This window comes from Chelonoidis abingdonii, chromosome 4, assembly GCF_003597395.2.
Source record: "Chelonoidis abingdonii isolate Lonesome George chromosome 4, CheloAbing_2.0, whole genome shotgun sequence".
NCBI lineage: Eukaryota > Metazoa > Chordata > Testudines > Testudinidae > Chelonoidis > Chelonoidis abingdonii.
In genome coordinates, this window is record NC_133772.1 from 78809614 (window position 1) to 78832335 (window position 22722).

General features: G+C 47.7%; 1 protein-coding gene across 2 annotated transcripts in view; it reads right to left on the minus strand.

Moving 5' to 3' along the window:
- CHRM4 (cholinergic receptor muscarinic 4) overlaps positions 1 to 18867 on the minus strand; it is a 43443-nt gene extending 24576 nt beyond the window's left edge. For both annotated transcript variants that reach the window (XM_032775086.2, XM_032775085.2), the window contains exon 1: positions 18580 to 18867. In XM_032775086.2, coding sequence (XP_032630977.1) covers positions 18580 to 18634 — 55 coding nt within the window. In that variant the 5' untranslated portion in view covers positions 18635 to 18867. The remainder of the gene's footprint in view (positions 1 to 18579) is intronic.
- Positions 18868 to 22722: the final 3855 nt, after the last annotated feature.

Genomic DNA, 22722 nt, shown 5'->3' on the forward strand with positions numbered 1-22722 from the left:
GCTGCAGAACTTACCGCCAGAAAAGGGACTGAGTTCTCCAAACCCAGTACAAGCCCTGAACATCTGGTTTGTAGCTTAGCTGCCCAGGGCACAGCTCAGAGCTAGAAGGAGAGGGAAAGAAGAAACCCCTCCTTAACTGGCAGAGGACCTGTAGAGACATATGTTCCTGGCATATCAAGGTACATCCATCCAACCTTCCAGGATAGGCTGGTGGCAATGGACCGATTTATAGATGTTCAGCTGGACTTGGATTTGCAGCTCAAAAGCAGTGAAAGGAGGCCAAAGACACCCCAGGAGACTGGAATTTGCCACAGAACTTGAATCTTTCCTTGAGGCCACGCACTAGAAGAGCAAGCAGCTACTAGTGAGGATAATGGAAGCTGATTGCCATAACACCTGGAAGTACAGTTTAATGCTGGTACTGTTAGAAAACTGGCTATAAAAAAAATTGCAATAAATTTAAGTCAGGCCAAGACAGACTGTCATAAGTATCCGGTTAAAGCATCTCTCTCAGTTCAGGAAGTGGGGGAACACCAAGTTGAAGGAGCAAAGCTTGGCACAGGTACAAGGATCAGCCCGACAGTTTCTGTTTAGATCTGGGCAGCTAAAGGACAATAACAGGAGTTTGGCTATTGAGGGCATAACAGGATGTGTGATGTATATAGGGATAGTGGACACTGGCTCAAACATAATAGTTATTAGACCAGACACACTAAAAAGGCTAGGGAACAAGGAGTCCAAAATGGAACCATCTGATTGGTCTGAATGGAGACAGTGACTGGGTTAAGGGCACCCATCCAAAAAGTGGGAAAATTGGGTTTGAAGATTGGACCTCTGAAATTCAGGCAAGAAGTCTGGATGTCTGAAATAATGGATAAGCTAATAATTGGCTTGGATTTCATTATAGCTAATAATTGTGGAATCAGTGCTAGAAAAGGTGTCTTAGAAATGCAATATGTGAAAATTCCCTTGAAAGATATGGCCCAGGTGAGACAATGGTTTGTAGGCAACTGGTATGCAGTGAACTAATTGTCTTGTCCATGGGGGCAGAAATCACTATAACAGCAACCTTCTGTGGTAGCTCTCCAGAAAGGGAAAGATGCCAAGTAATTGAAATCTGTCTTGAGACTGAGAGTCTTGGGGGAATCTTAGCTGAATCAGGAACAGATTCCTGTTCCTTGGCTGAATGTTAGTGACAGGCAGAACATAGAAAAACACGGGAAACCATTTCAATGGGTATGATTTTACATTTTCATAGGTGAAAAAGGCTCTTGTGACTTAATCTGTCTTGGGTTATCCATGTTTCAAAACCCTTTCGTACTGGACACAGATGCAGTGCTTCCAGTTAGGGGGGACAGGATGTCAGCTTGGCTGCCCCCTGAATCTAAGAGTATAGCTGTGGAATTTGAGTCTAGAAAAGTTGTTTCAGAGGTGAATCCCCCAGTCAGACAGAATAGGTAGATTATGCCTCAGACAGCAAATTTCTCAGAAACAATACATTAGAATATAAGAACAGCCATACTAGTCAGACCAAAGGTCAGACCAAAGGTCCATCTTGCCCAGTATCCTGTCTTCTGACAGTGGCCAATGACAAGTGCCCCCAGAGGGAATGAACAGAACAGGTAATTATCAAGTGATCCATCCCCTGTCGCCCATTCCCAGTTTCTGACAAACATAGGCTGAGGACACCATCCCTGCCCATCCTGGCTAACAGCCATTGATGGACCTCTCCTCAATAAACTTATCTAGTTATTTTTTTAACCCTGTTATAGTCTTGACCTTCACAACATCTGCTGGAAAAGAGTTCCACAGGTTGACTGTGCGGTGTGTGAAAAAATACTTCTTTTTGTGTTCCTCGGGCTGATTGAAAGGGATACCTCCCTGGCATTTGACAGGAAGTCCTGGAAGAGAAAAGACCTAGATTTGGGTCATAACAAAATTTGCTTATGTTGTGGATGTGAAACTATGCTGACAGAAAGCATACTGTACAATGTAAATATTAACCCTGTTATTTTTAATTTATTAAATTGTTTATTTTCTGTTCTGTTTGGGATGGGTTGTTGTTGGGTGTCACTGTTTTAGACCTCATCGGGATATAAGCAACTGAGACGGCGGTGTTTGTTATGAGGCTGAGTGAAACTTGTTTATAGGGTTGAGTTAAAACCCATTAAGAGTTCACACCAACAGTAAGACACCTAAGCAAGGTGTGTGTGAACCTCATCAGGAGCTCTTGGCTAGTGTTGTGTGTGTGTGTGTGTGGTGTGTGTGTGTGTGTGTGTGTGTGTGTGTGTGTGTGTGGGTGTTGTGTGTGTGTGTGTGTGTGTGTGTGTGAAGAGAGATCTCAGAAACTGAGAACAGAGAAGAAACAGCAGAGAGAGAGAGACAGCCTGAGGGCTTGGCTATACTTGCGAGTTAGAGCCCATTAAAGCAGCCCCAGGCACCCTTGCTCACTACCCGTCCACACTGGCAAGGCATGTAGAGTGCTCTTACTCCACGGCTAGAGTGCTCCTGGTACTCCACCTTGGCGAGAAGATTAACGCTTGGTGCGCATTGGCTGAAACACCTGGGCATCAGTGTGAACGAGGTGTTGCATTACTCCGCACTGATCAGCCTCCGGAAACATCCCATAATCCCCTTAAGTCAAGTGGCCACTCTTGTAATTGTTTTTTAATCACTGCAGGAATGCAGATATGCCATTTGAAAGCTCCGTTTCTGACATCCGGCATGCTTATCTGCTCAGAGACAAAGCAATCATTACTGTGGAATGCTTTGTGTGAGAGAGAGGGGTGGGGGAGTAGGAGGGGTCTGCTGCTGTCTGAACTTACAAGACAGCATGTGGACATGCTCTCAACCCCCAAAAACCCACCCTCTCTCTCTCCCCCCACATACACACAACATATTCCCTGTCACATTCCCCCCCATTTGAAAAGCATGTTGCAGCCACTTGCATGCTGGGATAGCTACCACAATGCAGTGCTCTCTGTGGCCGTTGCAAGAGCTGCTAATGTGGCCACTGCAGTGCGCTTGCAGCTGGCAGTGTGGACAGACTACAGCGCTTTCTCTACTGCGCTCTCTGAAGGCTGGTTTAACTCAAAGCGTTCTACATCTGCAAGTGTAGCCATGCCCTGAGAAGCTGAAAGCATGGTGGCTGACCCTGGATGAAACCTGGAAAGAGGTTTACGAGCCCAGCAAGCAGGCTAAAAGAGTGCTCTTTCTGCTGTGAGCAAAAGAAGCTGTTTCCTGCTATTTGATTCCCTCTGCACTCAGAATGTTGTGCATTCTTTGTAAATAAACACAACTGCATCAAAGAAATACCTAATTATCACCAATTTCTGCACCCAGCTGGAACACCTTGACTGGTCACTTGAATCGCAAATGGGCAAAAACAGTTACACACACTAGGTTTGCTGCAAACTCCCCCCACCATTCTGGCTGTGTTTGTCTTTATGGCTAACTTGGTCACCCTTTATATTAAGGTTTCTTTGTTATATTGTTATACGAATGTGAGAGACATGAACAGCCTGCTTTAGAGATGGTTAACAAGCACATCAGTAGAAGGTATTATAGGTTACAAGCCACTGTTATAAATAATGTATTGCCCTGCTGGAGCATATAATCTATAACAATTGATTAACCAGCTATTAAAACATCTATTATTCATTTATTAAACCTTTGCAAACTATTTATAAATGGACCCTTAATATAAAGTGTGACACAACTTAAATGGCAACAAATATAAACCTCAGCCTAATCTTTCTTTTGCACTAGTTCCCTCTGCCTCAGATAGAACCTCAAATTCTTTTATACTCCTGGGTTGAAGCTATAGGACCACCTGTTCTAGGGCAGTTCAGCAGAAATAGGTCTGCCCTCTGAGCAGTAGGTTACAGGTTCCTGCCTTGAAGATCTATATTAGACATAGCACAATAAGTACGGGTAATAGGAAAGGGGGGCCAGGGAGGCAAGGAAAGATGAGGGTGACAGCAACGTAGTCATGTGGTAATTTGGATTAGTAATGCTCCCTGCATGGAGCTTCAGTTCCCAGGTGTTTTCAGGAGTTAGTACTTGCTATTATAGCTAGAAATGAACCTGGAGGAGAGCTTGGAATGAGGAGAGTGAAGTGGTCGGTGGATGATAAATACAAGGGAATTCCAAATGTAGGGGGCGCCACAAACAGACTCATTCCCAGCATGTGGCTGTTAAGCAGAACAAATAATGTCACCTTCTAAAGGCTGAACTGATGGCCTTTAACTAAGCCAGTAATGGCAACAAACAGCAATTATCTTTGAAAACTCTTGGATGACAATGACAGGAGAGATTCCAGAGGACAAGAAAAGGGCAAATATCATGCCAGGGTATGTCTACACTGGAAACTTCAAAATGCCTCCGTGGGAACGCTCCCATGGCAGCGTTTTGAAGTGCGAGTGTGTGCAAGCATTGGGTGAGCTCTCCCCCAGCATTCCTGCTTTCCACCTCCACGAGAGAATTAGCGCCGAGCGCTGAGAGCCGTGCCTGTCTACACCAGTGTTTTAAAGTGCTCAGGCTGCACTCAGGGGGGAGATTTTTTTCAAGTTAGAGCAAGCAAGTTAGAGCACTATAAAATGTAAGTGAAGACAAGCCCCCAGTCTATAAAAAGGGAAACAAGGACAACCCGGGGAATTACAGACCAGTCAGTTTAACTTCAGTACCTGGAAAGATAATGAAGCAAATAATCAAGCAATCAATTTGCAAACACCTAGAAGATAATAAGGTGATAAGTAACAGTCAGTTTGGATTTGTCAAAAACAGATAGTGTCAAAGCAACATAATAGCTTTCTTTGACAGGGTAACAAGCCTTGTGGATGGGGGGAAGCGGTAGCTGTGGTATATTTTGACTTTAGTAAGACTTTTGATACTGTCTCGCATGACCTTCTCATAAACAAACTATGGAAATACAACCAGATGAAGCTACTATAAAGTGGGTGCATAATTGGTTGGAAAACCATTCCCCAAAAGTAGCTATCAGTGGTTCACAGTCAAGCTGGAAAGGCATATCAAGTGGGGTCTTGCAGGGATCGGCCTTGGGTCCAGTTCTGTTCAATATCTTCATAAATTATGTAGATAATGGCATAGAAAGTACATTTATAAAGTTTGTGAATGATACCAAGATGGGAGGGGTTGCAAGGACTTTGAAGGATAGGATTAAAATTCAAAATGATCTGGAGAAACTAGAGAAATGGTCTGAAGTAAATAGGATGAAATTCAATAAGGACAAATGCAAAGTACTCCACTCAGGAAGGAACAATCAGTTGCACACATACAAAACGGGAAATGACTGCCTAGGAAGGAGTACTGCGGAAAGGGATCTGGGGGTCATAATAGATCACAAGCTAAATATGAGTCAACAGTGTAACACTGCTGCAAAATAAAGCAAACATCGTTCTGAGATATATTAGCAGAAGTGTTGTAAGCAAGACACAAGAAGTAATTCTTCCACTTTACTCTGTGCTGATTAGGCCTCAGCTGGAGTATTGTGTTCAGTTCTGGGAGCTACATTTCAGTGGGGTGATCATATGTCCCATTTTGGCCAGGACAGTCTCTTTTTTAGGCCCTGTCCTGTCTGTCCTGACTGTTTTAACAAAATTGGGCATTTGTCCTGTTTGCTCTTGCCAACTGATCATCAGCCCTATACACGGGGTGAGGGAAGGGGAGGCTCAGACCTGCCCTCCAGAAAGGAGGGGGGAGGATGTTGTGGGGGAGAGTCACGGGCTGGCAGCAGGGGGGCTCAGAGGACCAGCCCCACATGTAAGGGAGTGAGGGGGTCATGGGTGGGCAGTAGGGGAGCTCAGGCTATCCCTGGGTGCCAGTGGGGAGGGGGACCTCAGGCTGGCCCCAGGCAGGAAGCAGGGAGGTCTCAGACCAGCCCCGTGCACAGGGGGGAAAGCAGGTTGCAGGATGGAGAGGGATCACAGGAGGCAGGGGACTCAGAGGACCAACCCCACAGGCAGGCAGCCGGGGATTTGGACCAGCCCCTGGCACTAGTGGGGAAGGGGATCTCAGGCTGGGCCCGGGCAGGAGGCAGGGAGGGATGAGGCTGGCCCCACGCATGGGAGGGCAGAGCAGAGGAAGGGGGCTTGGACCAGCCTGAGGGTGTCCTGTTTTTCCTTTGGGAAAATGTCATCACTCTACATTTTAGGAAAGATGTGGACAAACTCGAGAAAGTCCAGAGAAGAGCAACAAAAGTGATTAAAGGTCTAGAAAACATGACCTGTGAGGGAAGATTGAAAAAAATGGGTTGTTTAGTCTGGAGAGGAGAAAGTGGGGGGTGGGGGCTTGATAACAGTTTTCAAGTATGTAAATGGCTGCTACAAGGAGGGGGGTGAAAAATTGTTCTTCTTAACCTCTAAGGATAGGACAAAAAGCTATGAGCTTAAGGGCTAGTCTACATTGGCAATGCTAAAGAACTGCTGCAGCAGTACTTTAATGTGCCTTGTGTGGTCGCAGTGCAGCAGCTCTCCCAGTGCTCTAAAAACCCACCTCAGCAAGGGGTGTAGCTGCCAGCACTGGGAGTGCAGCTACCAGCACTGGGGCACCGTCTACACGGACACTTTACAGTGCTGCAACTGCTGCGCTCAGAGGTGTGTTTTTTCATACCCCTGAGTGAGAAAGTTGCAGCGCTGTTAATTGCCAGTGTAGACAAGCCCTAAATAGAAGCAAAGGAGGTTAAGGTTGGACATTAGAAAATACTTCCTGTCAGGGTGATTAAGCATTGGAACAAATTGCCTAGGGAGGTTTTTAAGAACAGGTTAGACAAACACCTGCCAGGAATGGTCTAGTTATTATTTAGCCCTGTCTTGAGTGCAGGGGACTGGACTAGATGACCTGTTGAGGTCCCTTCCAGTCCTACACATACATGATTCTATGCAACTGGAACCCCATCTGACGCTGGGGAAAGCAAATTCCAGAGTCCAGGGCCCATTCCATGATCTCACCCTAAATACCCTGTCACAGCACACAGACATTCCAGTCTAACGACTGCTACTACTGGCACATCCGATCCCAGCTCTCACATCAGTGTATATAGCAGTAGATGTGGAGTCAGGATGCAAGGAGCCAAACAACGTAGTGCTTTAGTGGTCATTACCAACTCTTTGTCTTCAACATAGATCAAATAAGAAGCCAGAGCAAGCACTTGAGCAACATGATTCTTTATGCCTAGTATCAAGAGGCTACAGTCTGCACCAGCTATAACTGCTTCCAAGTGGTCCTCAAGGATAGTGTTACAATTTAGTGAATGCACAAACTTCAAGCTATGAAGAGCAGCTGTTTTTGTGTTGCTTTTGTTAGGACCAGGCATGCAATTTCTTTCCTTTAACAACATACAAAGCGATATGGGGCCTGGCATCAGAAAACCCAGGTAAGTCTCTAGATGCTGAGCTCTTGTGGATAATTATAACTTTAAAATGGGCCCTACAAAAGTATGCCCATGAATAACATCAATACCTTAAATATCAACTCCCTCCTTTTCTAGAGGGTTATTGCAAAGAAATTGAACTTTCAGACTATTCAGCTAGAAAGATCATAGAGTGGGAAATAGCCACTGCAGAAGAATCCCCAAAAGTTTTACAGGTTTGAAAAAAAAATCACCAAAAGTAATTTCTTGCAAATATGTTACTGTTTCATTCCCTAGTGGCTCCTGCTGGCTACAGCAATGAGCTCTCCAGCAATGGTCAATGTAGGCATGCTGGCACAGACTCCGGGCGTCTCAGCAGCAATAGCTTAATCGTGCTGGAAACTCTATTGCTAGGCAGTATGAACATTAGCACTCCTGCAGTGGTGCACTCTAGTAGCAGCTGGCATGGAAGTGTGAAAATAATGAGATGCCAAATTGCCAGCATGAGTAAAAGCACAAAAGAAAATAGTTATGAATATTCCCAGCTCCATTACCTAGTAGAATAAAGATGCTTTTTCTAAAAAGAGATCCTGCTCTCCCCTGACTTATTTTTCCCAGTTTCTCAGCTGTTTGGCAGACTCCAGGGATGGCTGAATGAGACACTTCAGGTCTCTGGTCTTGACCTTTCAGTGTGTATCAGTGTGGGCAAGTGAAGACTCTTGCCTGGTTTTGTATTTGTTACCTCCAGCTGTCATTACTCCCTTCTCAATACAAGAGGCAGAACTCCTGCAGGAGGGGGCAGACCAGGGTAACTGAGATGAGATGAGATGTACTGGGGACTCTTCAGGAGAAAATGCACTGCTTTATGCACCCACATTAATGTCTGATTATACCGCCACTCTGCGATGAGCAAAATCATGGCATGGAGCAGCAGCATAGCCTGCTACCACTTGTCACCAAGCTTCTGGCCCAGAGTCATGGGAGATGGGCAAGTAGTAATATGCCTATGAAATGCCTAAACCCTGCTTCTAAATTCAGTAAATGAATTACTCTGAACATATGCAGGCTGGCAAGTGCAAATGAGAGGCAGTATGCACAGTGAGTTAATCCAGTAACTAAAGATTTAGCAACTTTTCTCACCTGGAGAGCCAACTAGTTTCTTTTATGAGTTAATGTAGCAGCTGTGAAGCTATTTCTTACTATGGAGCATAAAAGCTAGTATTACTTATTTATTATTTCCATTATGGTAACTCCAAGAGACCCCAGTCAGGGATCAGGGTCTCCTTCCACTAGGCACTGAACACACATATAACAAAAAGATGGATCCAGAGCTAGACAGTTTCGGGAACTCTCTACATTTGGAAAACGATCTATTGCTAACCCACGACTGTCAACAACCGGACTTCCCCATTCCCCTCCTCCCCCACAACCTGTTAATAGAGATGGGATCAAACTGTCTTCAGCACCACTCCAGTAATCATGATATACACCATGTCACTCTAAATCTCAAGCATGCTTTCTGTACAGCTACTAAAAATGCATTGATCCCATCCAGACAGGAGTCAAAACATTCTCATTACCAGTGCAGGGGGCCTAAGCAATATCAACACAGGTCGCTTTTCAAGTGTGGAGAGCTCTTTAAAGTAGGGCCTCACATTTTGCGAAATAAGCAAGTGCAGGATTGGCAGTGAGATTCACCTTACCCAGAATAGTACTCCCAAATCTATGTTTCACTTTTTTAAAACTATATTTCTAGAATTTACTGTTTCAGATAAAATCTTGAAAATGTCCCACAGTGTAGCCAATGCACTAAAATTTTCCTGTGTTTGAAGAGAGCCTAAAAGAATACTCCAAGAAATGTGAATTGCTATGGTCATATCAATGAGCATTAACTCTTGGTAACCTAAAGATGTCATTGTTAACTATTTCACTGGTGAACACTGTTGCAAAACATCAAAACAATGTGTTTATTTTACAAATCTAAACGGCTTCCCACCCACCTCCTGTACCAAAAGACCCAGTGATTCCAAATCCAGCTACCAAACCCTTTTCTGACAGCTTCTATTGTGCAGTTGGGCATTGTCAATACAAAACTCTGTTGCAATGTGAAAACTGCAAATGTGGGGATGTCAAATAAATTGAATTTAATATCAATATTGATAAGACATAGCCTACTGTTCTGGCTGGATTATTCATTATCATATTTAATTCACTTTTTTAAAAAACTTAATTTTGTAATGTACATGAAGGTGCCACAGAATTTCCACTCTCCTGCACCAGAGTGCCACATTATCCAAGAACTTTAACATGGAATTTAGATCCAGTTTGATATGGACTACACAGGGGTTTACCTTAAAGTAAAAACTTTCCAGAAGAATTTCTTCATGGCTCCTCTGATCGAAGAACCCCTTAATGCCAACTAACAAGGGGGTTACAGGAATGTCCCATGTCTGGTAGGTACATTCTGTCATCAAAAAATATCATGTGAGAATTTCTTAAATGAAAACCAGGACCACACGCTGGTCAATACCATTGTGAAATGTATATACCAATACTTTGTATGGATAGTTTAAAATCTGTTATCAAGGCAGAATTGACAAACAGGTTTTCTATGAGGCAAGGGATGTTTATTCACCTGTCTCTCTGTTGAGATGCAGATTAAGAATTGTAAATTAACACAATGAATACCCATTTACATGCAAAGTCAATGGGGAGATGTGAAATCAGTAGAGAAGCAGCACACAGGAAAATAAGCCCTGGGTCCTTATCCTGACTGAGTATAGACAATGAACTTTCTAGATATAAGTAAAAGGAAAAGAAGACACCACTTTATCCTGCACCAGCAAGTAAATGAGCAGTGCATTTATATTCATGAAAATGATATCTCAGCAAACCTTTGTTGAAACTTTGCAGAGGATATTGTGGGGTGAGGTAAACTCCTTTAGTTGAGAGGATAGCCTGTTAAGGTTAGTCTTCAGAAAGCATGTTATGATTTTGTTTTATATGTAACCTTTTAGTTCCATTATTCTTACTCACTATCTCTTGAAACCTTGGTAACAACTTAGCCTTGTTTTCATTATCAGTATATCTAAGTGCTGTGATATTAAACAAGAGGTTGATCTTAGTTGAATCATATAAGCTGATGTGTACATTGTTTGCCTGGGGACAGCATACTTGGTATTTCTGTGAGTGTTCAGTGGATAAGGTGCTCATTCCAAGGGACTCAGGGACTGGGGTATACCTATTGTTAATCTGCAAACAAAGTGCTAGCATTTCCCACAGGAGAGTGCTTGGGTGAGTAACAGGCTGGTGGTGCCAGGGAGCTGACACCCAGCTAAGCATAAACAAATGTCCCTCACGCTGGAGACAGGGGGCTAATAAAGTGACTCAGTCCTTGGTACCTCAAGAACCAACACATTCCATACATAGGATGAAATTTACCCTTGTGCAGAGGACAAGCAAAAAGCTGATGCACCACTTTAGTCTCTCTCTCAAATCTAAGTAGTGCACAGATCCTTTGCATGGGGCAGATTTCACCCAGCTAGATTCTGTGGGAATCACTGATCAGTGTGTGGCTGCACAATTTGAAGAGAAGAGTTGAGTCAAGCTGAGCAGAGCAGGAATGGTGTAGGACAGGATGGAGTCACAGAGTACAGGTAAAGAGTGATTATGTTACTAACAGGACTCTTATTTGCAGGACCTCCATTAGTGACCTCTAGGTTGTCATTGCAGTAGGGCTTTGTATCCATAGCAGCAACATTTAGGGGACTTTGACAGTATAGTCAACTTCATCTTCATGGCAAAGTAAAGTGAGATGAGTGTATGATGAGCCGTCACTCAAGTTCAAGCCTCTGAGCTTCATTAGAGCTCAAGTGGGTGCATTATGCTACCATTACAGGTGTAAACAGCGGCACATAGTCAAGGCCACTGAATACAAGTTTCTCCACCAGAGGCTCCTCACAGAGAGCAATTCTCCAAAGGCCACTATTTTAAATGAACCAGGATTTTATATTAATATATTTAATAAATTAATACTGTGGCCCATGCTCAGTTATATTGATGTGACAAACTGAAGTGGGTGTATGTGTGAAGGGCATGTGCACAGATGGTGTCTGGGGGAAAGAGAGGGCTTGTGGACATAGTGTTTGGGTGTATCAGTGTGGGCAAGTGAAGACTCTTGCCTGGTTTTGTATTTGTTACCTCCAGCTGTCATTACTCCCTTCTCAATACAAGAGGCAGAACTCCTGCAGGAGGGGGCAGACCAGGGTAACTGAGATGAGATGAGATGTACTGGGGACTCTTCAGGAGAAAATGCACTGCTTTATGCACCCACATTAATGTCTGATTATACCGCCACTCTGCGATGAGCAAAATCATGGCATGGAGCAGCAGCATAGCCTGCTACCACTTGTCACCAAGCTTCTGGCCCAGAGTCATGGGAGATGGGCAAGTAGTAATATGCCTATGAAATGCCTAAACCCTGCTTCTAAATTCAGTAAATGAATTACTCTGAACATATGCAGGCTGGCAAGTGCAAATGAGAGGCAGTATGCACAGTGAGTTAATCCAGTAACTAAAGGTTTAAATGAAGTTCATGTGAATTAATGTGCTCCCAAAGGCCAGAAATGCCTGGAATCGGTCAAGAGTGACACTTTGTTTCAACTAATTAATGCATTAATTACATAAATGAGCAATAATGCTACAATCATCCAGCCTACACCTGGTTAGCAACCTGGGCAGAATAGCTTGAGGATTCCTGCTGTTTCTCAACTGGTAGTTTGAACTCTTTGAAAGTTAAACAATTTTAGAGGAACACCAAAGAGGTGATTTATGATTCTTCAACCCAGAACAGGGACTGAGGCCCAGATCCTCAAAGGGATTAGGCACCTAACTTCCATTGAAACCAGTATTTCGTTATGCTCACCAGGAACTCAAATATGGCTGGATAAAAAGTCCTCCTAAGTGTTACATCTAAATCGTCCCTATGGAGGAATCATGGAGAGAAGGAGATAAACCCTAAGAAATCATAAGTGATTTGAAAAAAATCACTTCTGAATGTGCTCAAGAGGTACCTGCTAAGGTTATAGCAAAACCTACCAACACTCCACTCACTTTGTGACAGTCAATGTTGGAGCTCCTACCTGTTTTGCCCAAGAAGTTACTATTTCCAGATTGTGTTAGGGAAAATCTCGGGGAGCAAATTAGTGCATGTCACACTGACAGCACAATACTCCAAAAGGTGCCCCAATTTTCTGACCCTGGGTAAAAGTACCAGTTGGCCATGTGAGATAAAATCCTACTGTGCACCTGCATGTGGCTAGCTAAACTTAATTTACCCATATGCAAGCTCAAAATGGCTTTTTGTGTGTGGGCATCTGGCAGCATGCATACAAAGATGGCACATTTAAATTATAGCTTACATTTCTATCTACTCCTGTTGCTGATGCTCTCATCTGCTTTCTTTTTAGAGGTGCTGCTTTCCTGTTAACCCAGCCTGGCAGAAAAAATAGCAGGATTTGCCAATCCCATTCACTTCAGTGACCCTAGATTACTACTCCCAAGATCTCCAGACATCTCAGTGAGAGAGGAACCCCAGAGCATAGTTAGCACAATTTCAGTGTCAACATGCAGAGGCCTTTTGTATCTTTCCCACATTTGGGGAGCGGAGCGGATAGGGTGTTTGCTGTCTTATTAAAAACAAGGAAATTAAATGCAAAAACGCTCTCTCTCTCTCTCTCTCAGATACCTATTTGGTTCCCAACACTGTGTATTACTAGAATCTTGTCAGGGCAGGTTTAAACACAAACACACTGCCCCTTCTGCAATGCCTGTAATAAATGAATTATGCCAGTACTAAATCATTTCTGTTAGGCTCTCTTGTATTAAAACAACATATTAATCCATGGAGGTGGTCATGTGCCTAACATGAGAGAACAATCTATCTCATTGTGATAATAACTTTTACCCTTCCCCATCCAGCCATCCTCCACCCCAATGTTTCCCCCACAACCCACTCATCTAAAATTTACATTGCATTCTCTTTCAGGCATGGACAGTAATTTTGGATGAGTTCTGTAAAGTTCCCATCATGCCTGCATCTGACGAAGTGGGTATTCACCCACGAAAGCTCACACTCCAAAATGTCTGTTAGTCTATAAGGTGCCACAGGATTCTCTGCTGCTTTTACAGATCCAGACTAACACGGCTACCCCTCTGATACTTGACATCATGCCTTTGTGCACTATGAAATAATAATAATAATAGAATGCAAAAGTTAAGTGTTTCATAGTAATATTAACTCACTCACACTGCACATAATACTTTTGATTAATAGTTATGCTATTAAATGTCACCTGAATCTGTACAGTATGAGCAAGATAATGTTACTATGGCTTTGATTTAGCAAAGCGCTTCAAGTAAGTGCTTAGGTCCCTCGTGAGAGCTTTTATTTCTTCACTCCCTCATTTTCTGCATCTGAATGTGTAACCTTAACATTGCTTTAAATGTAAATACATTTGGCCAGAGACAATTGCCCTACCTTTGTGCGTGGGCTTTCCAGGTAGGCAGAATAAATGTCCTGTAATTTCTACTCCCTGGGAGAGATTGTCTAGATTGATGTTAATGGGGAAGGGGAATGGTGACGTTGTTACAAGCACCATTTCAGATAGTATATGCCACAGAGTTTTGTTGGGATAACAGTTGTGGTCTGCCTAGGATGGAGTCCATGCTACTAGCATATAGGGTGACCAGATGTCCTGATTTTATAGGGACAGTCCCAATTTTTGGGTCTTTTTCTTATATACGTTGCTATTACCCCCACCCACTGTCCCAATTTTTCACATTTGCTGTCTGGTCACCCTACTAGCATATGAACAGCATTCTATTTGAAGCTCTAACTTAATAGCCAGAAGCACCACCCTCCACTTTTAAATATATCTGTCTCATACAACTGGATACATACATGTATGACCTGGTATTGACTGGTTCCACCATGCCAGAACTGGTATTGTCTAGTTCTGCCAGAAACTGAGACATGGATGGCCAGGCCTAGTGATTGGTGCAGTGGCAGTCAGCCTAAGAACCAGCACCAGTGATCAATGCTGGAATCAGGAGTCAATAGCAGACTAGGACTGGCAAACTAGGCTGGAACAAGCTAAGGCCTGTGGTACCTGTCACCGCTATCAAGCAGGGGAGTGTACCAAGCCATGAAGTGACATGACATTAGGCAGATTGAGTGGCTATTTCCCCAGGGAGTGGTAGCTCAGTGGTTTGAGCATTGGCCTGCTAAACTCAGCATTGTGAGTTCAATCTAGAGCAAAATCAGTACTTGGTCATGCTAATGAAGGCAGGGAGCTGGACTCAATGACCTTTCAGGGTCCCTTCCAGTTCTATGAAATGGGTATATCTCCATTTATTATTATATTATCTGCTCTGAGAGTCACTAAACCAAATCCTGACGTGTGGATTGGCTAGTGCCTAGCACAAAAATGATTCAGCCCCACACGTGGCTTAATCAGGCTCTAGTTCAGAGATGATTCATCACCGCACAGGTTCTCTGGGAATGGACATGACTCCACCATGTGGGAATGGGTACTGGCTGGTTCTCTGGAATGGCTGTGTCTCCCTCCCATGCAGGAACTGGTATTAGCTGGTTCTCTGGGAATGGATGCCATTAGTTGGTGTTGAGCTAACGTGAAGTGTGCCAATGAAAACAACAACATAGTTTTCCAGCTTTTTGGTAAAAGTGCAGTCTGTGACTGCTAGTCCACACTGGAAACCTCTGTCTGGGCATGTCACTGGTCAGGTTAGGAAGGACTATGAATAACTGAAGAGGTTCCTAAACTGAATTGCGGAGAGAGGTGGCTGATGCTGGGTCCTCCTTTCCAGCTGCCAAAATAAAAAAAAAAACAACTAATAATACAGTATGGTTGCCAACTCTTGCAATTTTATCATGAGTCTTCCAATATCTGGTGTTTTACTTAAAGCCCGAGCTCCAGGAAACTATCTAACCAGCCTAGGGTATGTCTATACTGCAATAAAACACTAGTGTCTGGCCCATTTCAGCTGAGTCAGGCTAACAGGGCTATAAAAATTACAGTATAGATCTTTGGGCTCAGGCTGAAGTCCAAGTGCTGGGACTCCCCTGAGTGGAGAGGGTCCCAGTGCTCAGGCTTCACCCAAAGCCCAAATGTCTACCCTGCAATTTTCTAGCCCACAGCCAGAGCCAGCTGATGCAGGTTAGCTGTGGGTGTTCTACTGCAGTGTAGATGTACCCTTAGATACTTGTATGTCCACTATTGCCGCAGTATCCAAGAACTTTACAAGTTCTAATGGATTTATCTTCAGAGCACCACCAGGCAGTACTATTATCACCCTTCAGCAGACAGGGAATGGTGGCACAGAGAGGCTAAGGCTCAGATCTTCAAAGGTGTTTAGGCTCCAAAGTTCCATTGATTTCAGTGAAAGTTAAGAGTCTAAACGCCCTTGTGGAGCTGTGCCTAGGTGACCTGACAAGGTCCCACTGGCAGTCTGTGAAAGAGGAGCGTCTTGAGCCCAGCTCCCTCAACTGGGGGCTGACTCATGACATTTTTCATTTGGGGTTGGCAATACAGGATTCAGTACTTTCCTAACATCATTTGCCCCAGGGAAGTCATCTGGTCTCCAGTGGGAAGACAGATGCTCTGAACCCTAGTGAAAGGGGGAGGAGAGGTGGTCTCAGCACAGTTGTGAACGGAAGAGGAGGAGGGGCTCATACAATGGCGGATAGGAGGGAGACAGCCATACAACAATCTCTCCCTTAAAGTGCCACAAAAAGATTTAAGAACCCCTGAATCATTGGAATGGAAAGAGATCGGCTAGGAGATCACCTTATCTATGCGCATCATCCTCTGCTAAATCACTGCTTATACCCCTCCGGTGTGCCAAGAAGGATGAGTGGGTCCTTTGCATAAACCTGGATTGAAAGGAACCACCTCCCTTCCCTTCGCCTGAGCAGGAGATCCCGCTTGCTAGGTGTATCATCCCTCTGCTAGGAAATCAGCGGGAGCAATTTTCATTTTAAGAGGAGTCTCTTTTGAGACAGTTTCCTGCTGGGAAAGAGTCTTTTAGAAATGGAAGCATCACATCAAACAATAGCTCCAGAAAGCTGAGGGCTAGTGATGTCACAACACCTACTGGTGCCCATTCTGATGTCACCCACTTCCACAGTTCCAGGTGGGATGCAGTTGAAAGGAACAATACAAGAAACTAATGTCGTTTAAAGTGACAGTAAATAAGAATTCCAATCCATTCACACATCATAGTCTAGTCCCACCTTGTCAGTCACCCGACCCCACTGATTTACTTGACACCTTCAAACCTAAGGAAGGCAGGAATTACCTAGCATGAGCCCAGTGGGTAAAACTGAAGTAACGAGATGAAATTAAGCAGAAGAAACATGAAGTGAATGGTGACCGGGAGCCAAACTGTGAGATCGGTGAAGGAGCGGAGTCATCTCCTAAGGAGATGCCAGCCTCTTCGTTCGTGGGGACATTTAAAGCTGACAGTCACCGCTGGGGAGAATGGACTTAAAGGAACAATGGGTGCCCTGCAAGGGGTGGGTATCTAATACATATTTCCCGGCTGTCCTCTCTACAATACTTCAGTGGTAGGTTCACGCAGTCCTGCTCTTTAATATCATACCAGTGACACAGAGTAATGCATGATCCACACCAGCTCATGATTACACGTCCCAGATTGCCCGATGTCTTTGCGTACACACACACACACAGGTCCTTAAACCCTTGGCCAATAACTGCCTAGCCCCTTGTATTTCCTCCACGCTCCCCTTCCTTCCTGTTTTGTTGTCTCCATCAGCGTGTCAGCTCTTCCGGACAGCTACCGTATCTACCTAATTTGTACAGCGCCCAGCACATTGTAACAAAGGTGTTGCCTACGGCACTTGCTCTCCGGCTTAGGGAACAGGAAGGATCCCGGGTTTGCTTGATAATGACACGGGCCCATGTCCTCCCGACCCTGATTTATGCCCTTTGTACCCCGGAGTCCTCGCTAACTGTAACAGAGTCAGGGCTGCCGGCTCCACCGCCCGGACTGCTCCTTAGCGGTAGCCGCGGCCAGACGCCCGGCGAAAGCAGGGCTACGCCGAGCCCAGGGCTGAGTAGGCTCTGGTGCAGCAGAGGGGAAGTGTTCCCGTGTCCCCAGAGCTTCCCCCAGCGCCCGGGGAACCGAGACTTGGGGCCAGCCAGGGGAGTGCCACGTGCTTTGCTGGGGTGCTGTTAGAAGGGGAGAGTCTCCAGCGGCGATTGCCCATGAGGCCGCGGGCTGTGGGGAAGGCGAGGGGACCAGTGCCAGCCCCTGGGGCCGAAGTGCAGGGTCCCCTAGGCGAGAACTGCCTCCTGCGCTGGGTACCCGTCTAGTGTGGCTGTAGCCTGGATCCGAATTAGGTGCTACCGATCGTGTCTCTTTCCTTCCCCGCGCAATCCAAATCTCAGTGCGGGCGCTGCCCCGAGCAGCGGGGCTGGTTGGTCCCCCGCCTCCCCTCTGCTGCTGGAGCGGTTCGCTCGGCTCTAGCCCGCTCCCTCTGCCTTGCCCCCGCTTCCCAGATGTTGCCAAGTGACAGCGGGAGAAGCGCAGAAAAGCCATTTTTAGGCAAATGGAGTCCGGGAAAGTTGACAGAGAGAGGGCGCGTCCCCAGCCCGCCGCTGGAAACCCTGCCCGTCCCTTCCCCGACCGCGGCACCTCAGTCCCCTTCTTCGGACGAGCCTAGAAAAGCGGGGAAATGCCAGAGCCCGGGCCTGCCAGCTGCCCCGAGAACCCCGCTGCGTGCAGGGACCATCCCTGGATCCCAGCCCGATCGCCTCCCTCGCTGCTCCCGCCTCCTTCCGGTCTAACTACAGCCCAAAGTAGCAGGCACGTCCTTGCCCAGGAGCAGAGGGCGCTTGGGGAGTGGGCGGCGGGCCGCGGGGGGGGGGGGGAAGAGAATCACCCCCCACTATCCAATCTGCGCTTCCCCCTCCTCCATTCCTGCAAACTCCTTGGCCAAGGGCACCCCGGGCGCCCGCTCCGGTCACTGTCGTAAGCAGAAGCCAGGCTGAGGGATGAACAGAGACGCCCCCTTGCCCGGGGCAAAGGCCAGCAACGCCCGGGCCGGGGATCGCTCTGTGCATCCCGGCTCCCCGCACCAGCAGGCTAGGGAAGAGCCGCTCACTCACCGGGCGCCCCCCACGGCGTTCGCGCTCCGGCGCCCGTGCTGTTCTCAAAGCCCATGGTGCATCTTCCCGCCCGCCGGGAACCGCTCGCGGCTGGAGGGCTGGGGCCGGTCCAGGGACAGTGAACGATCCCCGGCCGCCGCAGTCCGCTTCATGCGAGGCTCCCTCCCTCGGGCATTTCCCTCTGGGCAGCTGGGGCTGCACCGGGAAGGCGAAGAGAGCCGGAGTCAGGCCGGCGTGGCGTGGCCAGCGCTCCTGCCGGGGCCGCCCCGCGCCCAGCCCTGCCCAGATGTGCCGCCCTCTCGAGCTGACTAGCGCGCGCCCACTTTTCTCCCCCGTGCGGAAAAAAAAAAAAAAAAAGAACAAGCAGCGAGGCAGCCCCAGAACCATGATGTAATGGAGCCTCAGCCAATCACGGGGGCTGCGAGGGCTACTTTCCCCTCTCACCAGGCCTGAGGGGCCTGTGGCTCGCCGCTGGCACATCACTGGGTGGGGGAGCAGGGCAGGGCGGCGGGAGCTCAGGGTCATGCCCCCCATTACTTGCCTTTGCCTGAGGCGCCGTCCCAGAAGCCAGCGGCCCCAGGTGCACGGTGGAGGGCAGGGCACAGGGCGCCCTGGCTCCAGGGTGAATGGCCTCGCTCGGGGGGCCCCTATGCAGCCGGTGTGGCCGGGGCGGGGCAGGGACTCTGTTCCATCTCTGCCCCCAGCCCGCCCTCCGTTCCGCGAGCTCCGTGCCCATGGACACAGCCGAGGGGCGGGAGCCGCCCCTGGAGCAGGGTGAGCGGCTGTTGCCCGCAGGGGGGTTGTGCGCTGTCCAGGCCACACAGGGGCCAGGTACCCACGAGCTGGCGGGCCGGGAGGCGCGGCCAGGCTTTCAGCGCCGAACAGCTCCCGGGCTGGGGTGGCGTCGAAGGGACGTGCGGGAGGGGCAAACAGGGAGAGGGGCGCCGATCGCAGAGCCCCAGTGCGAGGCCGGCCTTTCCAAGCACCGAGCCTGAGGCTCCAGTCTCTGAGCTGACGGGCCGGCACTGGGGACCGTGTGCGCTGCCCACAGGGCGCCCAGAGAGCGGCGGCCCAGGGCCCGGGATCTGCCTCGCCCTGCTGGGGAGGGAGGCAGCCCGGACTTCGGTGGGAGCGGCTCTCTCGGATCCGGACAGAGACAGCCTTGCCTCACCCCCCGGCAGAGGGCTTGGGCTCCATTACGGAGACATCTGGCCAAGGGCTAATGAGATTAGCTCCCTAACTAAGGATTAATTGAGTCTTGGCCGCCTGCTTCCTAAACCCCGTGCCCCCCGGCTCCCCCTTGGGACAGTGAGCTCGGACTCCCGCTGCGCAGCTCACTGAACAGGAAGGGGGACCCCAGAGCGCAGGCCTGTGCTCAGGTAGACTCCGCTCCGGGGCACTTTCAGGGGCTAATCCCTCCCCCGGTGATCTCCCAGCGGTCGGGAAGGGCTAGGTGTGTGATCGCCCCCGCTCTGGGGTGGGTAGTGGCCGGTTTACATGGCCCAGTTAGATCCCCAGACTGCCGGAGGGGGCTGCGGGCGTGGGAGGGGGGTTAGGGGAGCGGACTCTGATGGCAGGGCGATTCTCAGAGCCCTGGGACAGGAAGCCGCTCCAGGGACAGCCTCTGCCCTGCCTGCTCCCCCCTGCCCCGCACCCGAGATTCAGCCCAGAGCACATTGACGGGGGAGGGAGGTACCCTTGCCAGTGGCTGGCTTTCCATGAAAGGAGTGACTCCTGGCAGACTCCGCAGTCTGCTCGCGGATCGCTCTCCCCGAGCCAGAGGCGCCCAGATGCACAAACTGGCGGCACACAATAAGGAGTCGATGAGTTGAACATATCGTCTTATGTCACCGTTCCCCTAAAGCCCTTTCTGCTCTAATCGCTGGGAAGCGTTCCCGGCTGATTGGACCTGACTGCGCCTCCAGGTCAAGGGGTTTAGGGAATGGAAACCCGCCTGTTACACAGTTTAGAGCCACGAACTTGCCTCTTCAGGCCAGGAGAGGGTTTTCTAATTTCTCTAACATCTCCCGTTTTCTAGCCAACCACCTCGGCTCTCTGCTAGAATATGCAGAAGGAATATATGCAGGTGGAGAAGAGAGGGGGAGATTCAGATCAATTTCCAGCACAGTTTAATTGAGCAATGAAGGTAGAGAGTTCATCTCCCAAGCTGAAGTGTACCCCTGAGCTTGAGGATGCGCTGGAACCCCACTGGAACAGAACCCCTGCACTGTAACTGGACCCTATAGAGAAGACAAGCACCGCAAGGGAGCCCTGCAGAGAACATTTGCGCCCCAAGAGAATCCTGCATTAGAACATCGGCGCCTCAACAAAACCTGCACAGAACTCTTGCACCGCAAGAGAACCTGCACAGCGCCCTTGCACTGCAAGATAAACTCAGGTAGAACCCTTGCACTGCAATAGAACCCAAATCCTGTAAAAGAACCTCCCGTAGAAACCACCAACTGCAACAGAGCCCCAGGCAAGACCCAAGCATTGCAACAGAACTGCAGGAGATCCCTGCGCTACACCAGAACCCCCGTGTCCCAACGGAACGCAGCACAGCAGCCTTGCCATGCACCAGAACCCCACCACTGCAACAGAACCTCTCAAAGTATCCCTGCCCTGCAACACAACCCCGCTCCAAGAACGTTCTTTTTTAATCATGGCTTCCCTCGCTTTTCTCAGGCTATGCACTCTAGTGCTGATTCCTCAAATGCTCCATCAGTGTAACCGATCAGGCAGCAGAGAGATCAGTGATGCTATAATAATCATAAAAAAAGCGCAGAAAAAGAAAAGAAATCACAAAAGAAGCAGCTGTTCACATTTCAGCAGCTGACACATTGATTTGAAACCCTATCATTTCACCTGACGATAATTTCAAATATTTATGGGAAAATTTTTCCTCCCCACTTTGCCTTCTATTTCAGAAAATATCGGTGGGGATTCCATCCCACCCCCAAATATTTCAATTCTAAAGTCAAAAGTTTTCCTGGATGTTTCAAATAAGTTATTCAGAAGTCTTCAAAGTCTCTACTGCATCTCCCCTCTAGTCCGGCTGAAAAGCTTCCGCTCTTAGTTCAGCACCAAGGACAGAGGTACGCACGGGAGGTAGGTGGGGGCGCTGAGCTTGTATGGCTCAGGGACCGACACGTGGGATCACTGCGGACAGGCATTTCTAGAATTTTGAATGCTGCGGATCAGTAGGAAAGTTGCTAGCAGAAAAACCCAGGGAAGCGGTTCCATAGGAAGAGGCCTCGCGATCACAGACAACCCTATGCTCCCCAGTTTAGCCATTGGGAGACAGTCCTTCTTGGAAATCCACTCCAATCCCTGAAACCTGCAGCTCTTTAAAAAGAGCTTCATACAATCTAATTTATCGATGTAGTTCATTTACATCTAGCGCTAGTGTTCTGCATCCTCTGCTGCATGTGAGAAAGGAGACCATGGCTCTTTCTCCCATGTAGGATTAGGGATAGGCTACAGCGAACGCCTGGAAGTCTCCGATTCATATCCCGCTACTACAGGGAGGGCAGGGCTGGGTAGGTTTCTTGCCTCTGCTGGAGTGCATTTTCCTCGCTTCATACTGATAAACCAGCATTGCCACAGAGGATTTATCCAAATCCAGCGAGTAAGATGTTTGCTTTTGAAATGGAGCAGGCTGCCCAGGAGGGCAGGGATTTTTCAAATACAAGACTCTCCTCAAAAAATTGTAAACAATAACTCCTTTCTTGCCCCCTCATACACTTGCTTTCAAACACTCGGTATAGTTTCCCAGGGACAAAGCATCAAAACACAGTTTCATAACATCTGATTTACCCCATAGTGCTGCCTTCTCTCCTGCAGCTATGAGAGTGGTTTTGTTAGGGAGGAAAAACAAATTAAAAGATTTATCAATCTCTCCCTCTCCCCACATTCCTTTCCCGGCTGGAGCACACACGCACATACACCCATCAACCCACACCCCTTTCTCCCTCCTCTTTGTCTCCACATACACGTACACACGCTGTCTGCATACATCCACTCTTTTCTACACCCTTTGTCTCTCCCCTGCATGCACAACCCCCACCACCTACCTCTGGGACAAAGGAGTTATCACAGGCTAGAGGAGAAAATTCTGTGGAAGCCCTTTGTTAAAATATTGGC